Here is a 13,183-nt window from a genome sequence, read left to right on the forward strand (position 1 = left end):
AGACCTGGCTTCTAGAAAGGGGCCGTGAGCTCTGGGATCCAGGAAAAGGATGCAGTCTTGAGGTATGAACATTGAAAGATTCAAGGAGCTGGGGACAGAGATCCAGGACATAGGCCCACCAGGGGATCTGGTAGTGGGGCCTGCGTCGTCACACACGGGCACCCAAGCTGTAAGGAGCAAGGTACTCAGACATGGGTGCCTGGGGCCAGTAGTGGAGACCAGGCAAGACGCTGAGGGCCTAGGGCCAGAAGACACCATAGGCAGGTGTCCTTGTCAGACCATCCCAGGAGGACGCGGACACACCCAGCAGGACTAAGATGGAGGGAGGGGGCTGCCTGACCAGGAAGCTGGAGGTGAGTTTTCATTCTCTACCCAGGCATGTGGCTGGTCACTGGGGGTTCATGGGTTGAGGGCACAGTCTCTGCTGGCTCAGGAGACCTGCAGCAAGTGCTCCCCCAGGGAGGTCCGCCCGCTAAGGCCTAACGAGTAGTGGGCCCCATCCAGGAGACAAGAGGGGGCTTCGAGGAGGAGTGTCCCAGGAGTGAGACTGGCTAGACAGAGGAGGAGCAGATGGCCCAGGCGGAGGCCAGGTGGTGCACAGGCCTGGAGGCATGGACAGCTGGGCCAGGCAGCCTCTGACCTCACAATACTGGCCCACTGGGCTGGCCTTGCAAACCCTGCGCCCGCTCCAGCCCGGGCCTTGCCCGGAGCCCTGGGTAGCCTCCAGCTACAGTGCCTTCTCACAGGCCGCAACCCCCTGCCTCCCCCAGGCATGTCTTTGCTCACCAATTATGAGGGGCTTCGGCATCAGATCGAGAGGCTAGTACGGGAAAATGAGGAGCTGAAGAAGTTGGTACGTCTCATCCGCGAGAACCACGAGCTCAAGTCGGCCATCAAGACCCAGGCTGGCGGCCTGGGCATCAGCGGGCTCAGCAGTGGGCTTGGAGAGGGGGCCACTGGCCCAGCGCCACACCAGGGCAACTGTAAGATGCTGCGTTTGAGGAGAAGGGGAGGGAGGGGTGAGGCTGGGCCAAGAAGGGGGCTGAGGCAGGCTGGGGCTCGGGTTCCCGAGAGAGGAGCAAGCTGACAGCTGACAGGCGGTGCTCCCCGGGAGAGGGAGGGTGAGGACACATGGCCATCAAAACAACAGGGCAAAGCTAGACCCCAAGTCCACTTGCCTGCTGTTGCCCACATCCCAGCCCTCAGCTAAATTTCCAGGTAACCCTCCCTTGGGGCAGTTTGCGGCTCTGAAATCCCAAAGTGGCGCCCTGTTGGGCTGGGTATGTGGTAGCCCCTCAGTCCCTCTCCACCTCCCCCATTACTGACCAGTTGGAGGAAACCTGTGACCCACAATCATACAAGTCGGGTTTGTTGGTGTTTGTGTGCTGTGGAGTCGGTTCCAACTCATAGCAAGGAAACCCCTTGTATAGGGTTTCCAAGAGGCGGCTGGTGAGTTTGAACTGCTGACCTAAGCAGTACAGTGCTTCTCCTACAGCGCCGACCAGGACTATAAATCTAGAAGCTACGAAAAAGAGACGGGACTGAAGTTGAGGTCTGGGGACCAGCTGTGTGATGGAGAAGGTGTACGCAGCAGGGGGGTAGGTGGGCACGCAGTGAAGAACGGGTGTCTGAAGGAAAACAGGAGTAGTGGGCCCCGGGGTGGGCAGCAGCAGAGGGGTTGAGGCCAGAGTGCGTGAGGAGAGGAAGGACACAGAAGCTGTGGGCAGGAAGTGGTTTGCTCAGGTGTGTTCATGAGTGTCGGAGCTGAGAGGGCTGCCGAGGAAGCTCACTAAGGCGAACAGGGAGTGGATACGTGGTGGTGGTGGTTTGCATGCACACCTTATAGCCGCCCTCCGGTCTTCTCCAAACAAACTTGTCCACACGCCCTCGGGACCACTCCCCATCTGTGACACGCCTCTGCCACATGTCTCCCCCTGCTCCTCTGTCCACAGTCTGGCTGGGGACCTCCTTTTGGCTCCTTCACAGCTGGCAGCCCATTCAGGAAGGTTCAGGTGTCATATCCTCTTCCAGGTCTGCATGGCATTGGACCAACCAACATCCTCACCCCAGGTCCTGGCCATGGCTTCAGCTCCTGCTCCAAGTTTAGCCCTGCCCTCTGTGCTAAGCCCACCCAGGGCTGGAGGCTTCAGTACCAAGTACCCAGCTCGGTTCTGGGCAGGCTTGTGGCCCAGTGAGTGCCTGAAACTTAGCTTTCAGGCTGGCCACCTTTCCCCTAAGACCCTGAAGCCCCCGGGTCTGTCCTCCCCAACTCTCTTCTCCTGTTCAGGCTCAAAGACATCTTCCGTCACTCGTTCCTGGCAGCTGTTCCGTCCCTCCCCACACACACCTATGGCAAGGACAAGCACACAGACCCTTTTCCGTTTCAAGGTCACACCATCAACAGCTCAGAAACACAGAGACCAGGCATGAGGGAGGTACACTGTTCAGGAATCTCAGTCAGAAATGGCACTCCAGCTTCTGAGACCCAGGCTAACTCTTAAGGGAATCCTTGAGCCACCTCAGACCTTGCAAAGCCCCAGGGGCCCGGGAAGAGTTCAGGCCAGATTCTGGAGGAATCCTAGCAAATGGAGGTGATGCCGACATGCACTGCGACAGCGGACACACTCAGGCACTGCCTGGACCTGGGAGACACTGACGAGTAGATCAGAGTGGTTCCAGTATGTGGGTGTGCACACGTGGTGTGAGTGTGGGTGTGGTGCCTGCGGAGTGTGTGTGTGTGTGCATATGGTGAGTGTGAGTGTGGTACCTGGGGAGTGTGTGTGTACTCGTGAGTGTGATGTCTGAGGAGTGTGTGTGTGTGTACACATGTGTGTTGAGTGCTGGCATGCCCTCATGAGGAATGTGAGTATCAGGTGTGGGGAGTGTTGTGGTCTGTGTAAGTGTGCACAGTGTGTGTTATGTGTATTTGCGGTATGTATAACTGGATGATGAGGTATGTGGGCGTGTCATGTGTAATAGTGTGAGTGCTCCTGGGTGTGCTTTGAGTGTGATTGTGGGACCGTGTGTCAATGTGTGGAGTGCATTTAGATGTACGTGTAAGTGCAGGGAGTGCTTTTGAATGTGAGTAAATAGTCACATGGGTGTGAAGTGTCTGTGTGGCTATGTAAATATGTGCAGTGTGCATGATGTGGTGCATACAAGTATGGTGCATGAGTGTAAGTGGGTATATGTGTTTGTGTGAGTGTGCAGTGTCTGTGAGAGTGTATACCTGTGCACATGACGTGTAGTGTTTGTTTTGTGGTATGTGATGTGTGTTGTATGTGTGGCAGAGCATGTGCTTTGTGATAGTGAGTTTGAGTGTGCATGAATGTGTGCTGTGTGTATAGTGTATAAGTCTGAGGTGTGTATGTGTCTGGGAATGTTTGGGTGTGAGAAGAAGTGGTGTGTATGTTTGTGTGTGTGATATGCATATGTTCGGGAGTGTGCTGTTGATGAACATGTGCAGGTATGTGTCAGTGTGTGGCTGTGTGTCGTATGAGTTGGGTGGTGTGTGTGTAATTGCATGAGAGTATGTGTCTGGCAGCAGGGGTCCAAAGGATTGTTAACAACAAGCTAAGGAGCTTGGACTTGATCAAAAGGTGATGAATTGACACTGATGTTTCAAGCCAATAATAGTCATGTCTGTGTTTCAAAAGATTGTTCCAGCTGCGGTAGAAGGGATTCAAGGAACCCCAGGGTGAGGCCAGGAGATTAGCTAGATCAGTTAGTCCCGCCGTGGGAGACGATGGCATGAGCTAGAAGGTGGAGAGACACAAGTCAAGGGATTTAGTGAGAAAAGCTGACATCCTAACTGCTGACAAGTGACAGGTGAAGAAGGCAGTGCCCAGACGATCTCATCTACTGGCTGCCCGGGGTGATGACATTTCTGAGACTGGAACATGCAAGCCCATCCCCAGCAAAAGTGGCCATTTCCTCATCCTGGGCATTCAGTCTGCCCATTCCTGTGATTGGCCTGCCTTTTAGTTTCGGTGTGCTCTGAAAACAAAACTTGACTTCCCGTACCCCTTGTTCTGGGCCCACTCTTCTCCCTTGCTCTTGTGCACAGTCCTGCCTCCTAAATTTCCTGGTCCAGAGCTTGAGCCCATTCCATTCAGCTTGGGAGATGTGATCGCAGCAGGGCCATGTGGGCTGTGGGTGCCAACAGCATGGCATCAGTCCCCTCTCAGTTAAGAAAGAGGAAGGAACAGGATGAGGGTAAGAGGTGGGTTGGCTCTTATCCCAGGAATGCCAGGAAGTCCAGGAATTCTAAGACCTGACCTTCCAGGTTGTTACAAAGGTTTCTTTGTCAGGGTAAGAATATAGGCTGTAACAGTTTGTTAGCGTGACTGAACCTATTTTGACACACGTTATGTGGACCTCCATTTTGGCTCTTTCCCAGGATCCTACAAATGTTAGGTGTGATCCTGGACTGAGGGGATGGAGGTTTGGTGGAGGAAAATGAGTGGCGTGTGAAGTAAGACACCATTGTCACTGAGTTGTTCTGACGAGTGGCCCTACAGGGCACAGGAGAACTGTCCCCTAGGAGGACTGTCCCCTAGGAGAACTGTCCCCCAGGAGGACTGTCCCCTAAGAGAACTGTCCCCTAGGAGGACTGTCCCCTAGGAGGACTGTCCCCTAGGAGGACTGTCCCCTAGGAGAACTGTCCCCTAGGAGGACTGTCCCCTAGGAGGACTGTCCCCTAGGAGGACTGCCCCCTAGGAGGACTGTCCCCTAGGAGGACTGTCCCCTAGGAGGACTGTCCCCTAGGAGAACTGTCCCCTAGAAGAACTGCCCCCAAGAGGACTGTCCCCTAGGAGAACTGCCCCCTAAGAGGACTGTCCCTAGGAGAACTGCCCCCTAAGAGGGCTGTCCCCTAGGAGGACTGTCCCCTAGGAGGAATGCCCCCTAAGAGAACTGTCCCCTAGGAGAACTGCCCCCTAGGAGGACTGTCCCCTAGGAGAACTGTCCCCTAGGAGGACTGTCCCCTAGGAGAACTGTCCCCTAGGAGGACTGTCCCCTAGGAGAGCTGCCCCCTAAAAGGACTGTCACCTAGGAGGACTGCCCCCTAAGAGAACTGTCCCCTAGGAGGACTGTCCCCTAGGAGGAATGCCCCCTAAGATAACTGTCCCCTAGGAGAACTGCCCCCTAGGAGGACTGTCCCCTAGGAGAACTGCCCCCTAGGAGGACTGTCCCCTAGGAGGACTGTCCCCTAAGAGAACTGTCCCCTAGGAGGACTGCCCCTAGAGTTTCCAACAAGTTGCCTTTAAAACATCCACACGAGGAAAATGACATCAAAAGCAAAGAAGGAAGCCCCTGCCCCTCCCAAAACGGAAGCCAAAGCAAAGGCATTAACAGGCAAGAAGGCAGCACACTGAAAGGCATCCACAGCCACAGGAAAACAAAACAAAAGATCTGCGTGTCATTCATCTCTGGCTGCCCAAGGCATCTAAAAGTAGCCCAGCTAATCTTGGAAAAGCGCCCCCAGGAGACACAAGCTTGACCACTGTTCCCACATGAAAGTCCCTTCAACCACTGAGTCAGTCATGAAGACAACAGGACGCTCATGACCATTGTGGGTGTCAGGACCAGCATGCACCGGATCCAAAAGGCTGTACAGGAGCTCTGTGACACTAATGTGGCCAAGGCTGACACTGTGACAGGCCTGATGGAGAAAAGAAGGCTGCCTCTTGACTATGATGCTTTGGCTGTTACCAATAAATTAGAATCATTTAAACTGAATCCAGGAGTCCTGGTGTGGCACTGGAGGATAAGCACTGGATCTCAACAACAGTTTGAACTGCAAGGTCGGTGGTTCAAATCCACCTAGGAAACCCTACGCAGGGTTACTATGAGTCAGAAGTGACTCGATGGCACTAAACAACAACAACAATAAACTGAGTCCAGGGACCTCTGATTGTGTAATGGGTTACGCGTTGGGCAGCTAATCTCAAGGTCAGTCATTCAAATTCCCCAGTTACTTCATGGAAGAAAGATGAAGCTTTCTACTCCTGTAGATTTACAGCCTCAGAAACCTTAGAAAGCTGAGGGACCTGATCAAGCTGAGAAAACTGAAGAAAAAGTTCAAGCCTAGACTTGAAATATTGAAGGGTTCTATGGGCAAAATATTGAACGATGCAGAAAGCTTCAAAAGAAGATGGAAGGAACACACAGAGTCATTGCACCAAAAAGAAATGGTCAATGTTCAGCCATTTCAAGAGGTAGCATATGATCAAGAGCCAATGATATTGAAGGAAGAAGTCCAAGGTGCACTGAAGGCATCAGGAATTGGTAGGATACAAATTGAAATCTTTTAACAAACTGATACAGCACTGGAGGCACACACTCATCTATGCCACGAAATTTGGAAGACAGCTATCCAGCCAGCTCACTGGAAGACATCCATATTTGTACCCATCCAAAGAGAGGTGACCCAACAGAATGTGGAAATTATCAGACAATATCATTAATATTCACATGCAAGTAAAATTTTACTAAAGCTAATACAAAAACAGCTGCAACCATATGTTGACAGAGAACTTCCAGAGATTCAGCCAGATTCAGAAGAAGATGTGGAACGAGGGCTATCATTGCTGACGTCAGATGGATCTTGGCTGAAAGCAGAGAATACCAGAAATGTTTATCTGTGCTTATTGACTAAGCAAAAGGGAAAAAGATAAGGCTTGCTGCTCCCATAAAGATTTACAGACTCGGAAATCACTATGGGTCGGAATCGACTCCACGGCACTTAACAACAACATTGACTAAGCAAAGACTTTCAATTGTGTGGATCGTGACAAGCTATGGCCACCACTGCAGAGAATGGGTATTCCGGAGCACTGGTTTGTGCTCATGAGGAACCTGTACATAGACAGTTGTTCGAACAGAACAAGGGAACACGGAAAGGTGTGCGACAGGGTTGTGTCTTTCACCATACTTACTTAATCTGTATGCTGAGCAAATAATCAGAGAAGCTAGATTATACGAAAAAAAAACATGGCATCAGGATTGGAGGAACACTCATTATCAACCTGCAATACGCAGATGATATAACATTGCTTGCTGAAAGCGAAGAGGATTTAAAATGCTTACTGATGAAGATCAAAGACCACAGCTTTCAGTATGGGCCAATGTGAAGAATACAAAAATTCTTACCACTAGACCAATAAACAACATCCATATAAATGGAGTAAAGATTGAAGTTGCCAAAGACTTCATTTTGCTTGGATCAACCATCAACACTCATGGAAGCAGCAATCAAGAAATCAAACTATCTATGTATTGCATTAGGCAACTCTGCTGCACAAGACCTCTTTAAAGCGTTCAAAAGAAAGATGTCAGTTTGAGAACTAAGGTGTGCCTAACCCAAGTCATGATTTTCAACAACTTCATATGCATGTGAAAGTTGGACAGTGAATAAGGAAAACCATAGACGAATTGATGCCTTTGAGTTATGGTGTTGGAGAATATGAAAAGTACCATGGAGTGTCAAAAGAACAAACCAATCTGTGTCGGAACAAGTATAGCCAGAATGCTTCTTGGAAGTCAGGAGAGCCACACTTTGTCTCTCATACTTCGGACATATTATAAGGGGGGACCAGTCCCTGGAGAAGGATATCATGTTTGGTAAAGTGGAGGGTCCGAGAAAGAGAGGAAGACCCCCAACGAGATGGATCAGCGCAGTAGCAACAGCAATGGATTCCAACATAGCTACAATGGGGAGACTGGCACAGAATTGGGCAGTTTTTCATTCTGTTGTACACAGGGTTGCTATGAGTCAGTACCGACTCAAGGCTACAACCACCAACACCACCAAACTGAGTCCAGTGGGTAAATTGTAAATAAAAAATTTTACAGTTAAAAAAGAGAGAGACATCCACAAGACATTTGCATGGAGTGTCCAGGAAACAGTGGCCATGTGAGCCTGAAACTCAGAGAAGAGGTCAGGACTATCATGGTTGAAATGTTGTCTGTGGGATGGTGCTACTGTGCTTCCAAAGAATTGGGAAGGTCGTGGAATGAGAGACGTCATTGCTGATGTGTGATGGAGCTTGGCTGAAAACAGAGACTATCAGAAAGATGTTTACCTGTGCTTTATTGCTCATGATAAGCTATGGAAAACATTGCGAAGTATGAGTATTCCGGAACACTTAATTGTGCTCACAAGGAATCTGTACATGAACCAAGAAGCAGTTGTTCGAACAGAACATGGAAACACTGAATGGTTTAAAATTAAGAAAGGTGTGCGACAGGGTTGTATTCTTTCACCATACTTACTCAACCTGTATGCTGAGCAAATAATCCGAGAAGCTGGGTTATATGAAGAACGTGGCATCAGGATTGGAGGAAGACTCATTAACAACCTGCGACATGCAGATGATACAACCTTGCTTGCTGAAAATGAAGAGGACTTAAAATACTTACTGATGAAGATCAAAGAGCACAGCCTTCAGTATGGATTGTATCCCAATGTAAAAAAAAAAAAAAAAAAAATCCTCACCACTGGACCAATAAACAACATTCTTATTAACGGAGAACAGATTGAAGTTGTCAAGGACTTCATTCTTCTTGGATCAACTATCAACACTCATGGGAACAGCAGTCAAGAGATCAGATGACGTATTGCATTAGGGAAATCTGCTGCACAAGACCTTTTGAAAGTGTTGAATAGTACAGATGTCAGCTTGAGGACTAAGGTGTTCCTGACCCAAGCCATGGTATTTTCAATAACCTCATATGCATGTGAAAGCTGGACAGTGAATAAGGAAGACCATAGAAGAATTGATGCATTTGAATTATGGTGTTGGAGGAGAATATTGAAAGTGCCATGGGCTGTCAAAAGAAAAAACAGATCTGTGTTGGAAGAAGTGCAGCCAGAGTGCTCCTTGGAGGCCAGGATGGCCATGCTTCGTCTCTCATACTTTGGACATATTGTCAGGAGGGACCAGTTGCTGGAGAAGGATATCATGTTTGGTAGGGTGGAGGGTCAGAAAAAGAGAGGAAGACCCCCAGCGAGACGAATTGGCATAGTGGCAGCATCAATGGGCTCAAGTGTGGCAATGATGGTGAGGTTGGATCAGGATAGGGCAGTGTTTTATTCTGCTGTGTATAAGGTCGCTATGAGTCAGCACCAACTCGATGGCACCTAACAACAAAAACAACAACACACTTACCCCATGCAAAAGAGGTTAGAAAGACAAGAGACTTAGGAAGATAAAAGACGTTATGGTTAAGTATTATGTGTGACCCTGTGTATAAGGTTTCCTAGGAGCAACTTATGTGTTCAAACACCCAACCTTGCTGTTAAAACCAACATTTCGGTCCAGTGCTTATCCTACAGTGCCACAGAACTTATTAAGCATAGACAAAGAAGAGAAGCCCCAAATACAATTTGGCTTTTCCTTTATATAGCCTCTGACAGGGCTGTGAGCTGTGTATTTAGTTTGGGGAATTTGTTTAAATATGCATACTTGGAATCTTGCTCCCCAGTCCCATGACTGATGGACATCTTTCCCTTATCATCCTCATCTTACAACAGTTAGTAGCCCTGTGCAGATCTCCTGATTGCTGAGGTTGGTCTAATGTTTCTGCTGAGACCACTGTATGGGTATGATATGAAGCCCTCTTATCGCCCTGTTCTAACTGCCTGACAGGACTAGAGAAGAGATTCAAGAGTTGGTGATAAAAATGAAGTTACAGAAAGGGGTGAGACTGGGAAGAGAATACAGGAAGAATAAAAGAAGGTTGCAGGGCAAGTCCCAAGTGAGACATTGGCAGAAGAGGCACGGGCTAGTTCAGAGTGTAAGGGAAAGGAAGTCAAGAGACAGCTTCAAAGGCTGCCAAGAGGTCACGTTAGAAGGGTACTAAGATGTCCACAGCCTTTAATGACTGGAGGCAGATATGACGCTGCTTAGAGCGACTTCAACACTGAGATAGGTGGGAGAAGCAGACTTGAGGTGAAGAGTGAGACCGTGGAGAAAACAGATGGTGCCGTCAGTCCCAGGAAGCTGAGCAGAGGAGGAAGAGAGGGACAGGAAGTCAAGAGTTTGTTTCCAAGATGGCAGCAACCTGAGTTTATTTAAATGTGGAGAAGGAGCCAGGAAAGACTGAAAATTCACCAGAAAAAAAAGGGTGCTAGAGAAGATGGGGACCACAGGAAGGAGAGCATGGGGGCGGGAGAATGCCAGGAGGTAGAAAGCTCAGGAACTCCAGGCTCCTGAATTCCATTTTCTCTGTAAAGAACAGACCATCCTGAGAGTCACAGGAAGGTGAGGGAATATCTGAAACTGAGTAGAAATGGGGGACGGGACAGAGAGGGGAATATGAGGAGTCAGCCCAGTTGTGTAGAAGCCCAAATGGCGTTTGTACCTATGAATTTATAGGAGCAACAGCGCTTTGTTCAGTGCATGAGGGACGCTGGATGTCAAGCACTGTCGATGACTCAGCTAAGAGACTAGGACCATCACTGAGTGCGCTGCTGGCGGGAAGTGGAGGCCAAGAGGGCTGTGGATGGGCAGAAAACAGAGGCCAGTGCACACGAGCCCAAGCAACTCCAAGACCAGGTGGCGGGAAAGATCATCAGCCAAGCAAGCAGCTGGTCCAGCTGCTGTGGGCAGAGAGGACACTGGGGGCAGCAGGAACCCAGTGGGCGTTGGCCGAATTAGCCTCACAGAGCAGGGCGCAGGCGCCAGGAACTCAGCCTATGGCCGACATGGCAGGTGGGAGGTCGAGCCAGGACACCTTAGACTGCAGGCCGCCAGCTCCTGCGCGGAGCCCCTCAGAGGGCAGTAGCTGAGAAGGGACGTGAGGGCTGAACGACGGGTCCCTGACCTTCAAACACGGGCGGCACCGACCCCTGGCTGGCGCCTGCCCACACCGGCTGGGACTGGGCTCCTCCAGAGGCGCTCAGGCCGCGACGGGCGCTCAAATCGGCCCTCTGTCCCTGCTCTTTGCTGGCATGGCACCACCGTCCTCCCTAGACTAAGCCCACCTGCATCCCACCGCTGGTTTCTTTCAGGATTGCAGGTTGGTGGGTCCCTTTACCTCTCCCTCCGCACCTTCCCCACCTCATCTGTCCTGCCCCCATCCTCCCCTTTCCCTTCCCTCGGGGCCCTGTCCTCTCTGCAGGTCCCATCTTTTCCTCAGGGCCTGACTTCTCAGGACAGTCCACCCAGCTTCGGGGGCTTTACCAGCCTCCCCCTCAAGACTCTGGGCCTGTCCCCTCCCCTCAGCGCCATCTTCCCTTCGGGACCCATCCCTCCCCTCGGCCCCGTTTCCTTCCATCCACACCTCCATCTCTCTCCAGCCCACGTTGCACTCCTATCCCGTGTGGAACTGCCTGGAGATGCGCCTTCGCAGTCTCTATCCTTCTATCCCTCAGGTCGTCCGTCATTCCTCAGGGGCCTCAGCTTCCCGCTCAGACGCCCTGGCCCCGCCCCTGGCCCCGCCCATAAACTCTGATCCCGCCCCGCTGGTAGGGCCGCCCCGACGCTCAGGCCCCGCCCCTAGCCCCCTACACCTACGGGCTTCTGGCCACCCGACGTTTCCCTCAGACCCTCGGGGAATGCTCTCGAGACCTGGTCACGACTCACCTGTCTCTAAGCTTGGGCCGGGGACTCCGCGGGGTCCCTCAGGTAGCGTCTCTGCCGGGGACGTGCGCGTGGCGGGTGAGTCGGGGATGTCTGTCCGCAGAGACGTCGGGAGACGTCGGGCGGGTAGCAATGTGCACCAGTGTGTGGTGGCGGAATTGACGAATTTACGACACCGTGCAAGACGGATCCTACAGGATTCCTGACCAGCTGGAAGTGGGCTAAGACAGGGTTTCCGAGGTTGCATGTTTTTAGAGAAACAGTGCCACATCGTCCTCCCGCGTGAGGCTGGTGGCTTCCAACCGCCACCAGGGCTCCTGGAGGCCTCTAGGTGGATTCCAAAGCCCCCTATGATGGGGAAGCTTGGAGGGCAGATGAGCTGAGCTAAGCAGTTCAGACTCTGTAAACTGCAGTTGCCTGACACAGTAAACCTTTCTGGACCCTCAATAATCCTTACGCATTAAATGAACATATAAATGCAGAGAATCTGAAGTTGTTTTAACCAGTTACAATTTTGTTTTAAGTTGACTTATCATGTGTGGAGGAGTCCTGGTATGGCGCTGGATAGCAAGGTCGGCAGTTCAAACCCACCACACACTCTTTAACAACATTATCATGCGTGCTGCAAAAGAGCATTTCATCTCATTTGTTCTTCGCCAAATCTATTTTCTTACCATGCAGATTAATTTTTTTTGTAGCTTCTGTGTATGTAATTGCTGGTCCAAAGTAACTCTGGAGTGGGCGCTGGAGTGACAAGACTGCAGAACTGACAACCACTGCTTGTGTCTGTCCACCTCCTGCCTGCTGTGGGGGCCAGCGGGCCTTGGTGGAATTCATGGGGGGAACTTAGAGGAGACTATGGCCTTGGTGTCTCCGTATCGTTAGGAGCCTCTTCCGGCCACTCTTTGACTGGGGCCCAGGTGGGTTCACGGCAGTTGGAATCTAGTCTTAGAAAAAAATTCAGTTGTGAAATTAAGTAATAGCTCATTTTATTATACAAGGCAGTCTTCAAAAACATTTCTGAATATCGTAATTATAGAGGACATGCTATTTGAGAAAATTGAATTATTAAAATGGAATAAGAGGTCAATCTACCCTGTATTAAACGTGTCATAATAACACAGAAGATGCTGCCGTAGTAACTGACCTTCGTGTTTCAAACAAAAATTCATATAAGCTCTTTTTATGAGAAAATAAACATTGTTTCCCTTCCAGTGCATGAAAATAAAAGGCAGTTTCCTTTTCCCCTTCCTTCTCTTTTCCTGCCTTTTTCTTTTTAACTGCCTTCTCTGTCACCCAAGTCAGAACGTGTCAACACTCTACCCAGTGAATAATTCCCCTTTCCATCCCAGCCCCAGTCACCATCATAGAATGTTTGTTGTTGTTGTTAGGTGCCATGGAGTTGGCACCGACTCATAGTGACCTTACGAACAGCAGAGCGAAACACTGCCCGATCCTGGGCCAACCTCACTACTCATGCCACACTTGAGTCCATCGATGCTGCCACCTGGCCAATCCATCTCGTTGGGGGTCTTCCTCTTTTTCTCTGACCCTCCATCTTACCAAACATGATATCCTTCTCCAGTGACTGTTCCCTC

The 13,183-nt window shown here is 50.5% G+C and overlaps 1 protein-coding gene across 1 annotated transcript in view; it reads left to right on the forward strand.

The window, feature by feature from the left end:
* The first annotated feature begins 772 nt into the window (after positions 1 to 772).
* SPATC1 (spermatogenesis and centriole associated 1) overlaps positions 773 to 13,183 on the forward strand; it is a 41,026-nt gene continuing 28,615 nt past the window's right edge. The window contains exon 1 of the mRNA XM_006830875.1: positions 773 to 983. Coding sequence (XP_006830938.1) covers positions 773 to 983 — 211 coding nt within the window. The remainder of the gene's footprint in view (positions 984 to 13,183) is intronic.

Source organism: Chrysochloris asiatica, unplaced genomic scaffold (genome assembly GCF_000296735.1).
Source record: "Chrysochloris asiatica unplaced genomic scaffold, ChrAsi1.0 scaffold00001, whole genome shotgun sequence".
Classification (NCBI taxonomy): domain Eukaryota; kingdom Metazoa; phylum Chordata; class Mammalia; order Afrosoricida; family Chrysochloridae; genus Chrysochloris; species Chrysochloris asiatica.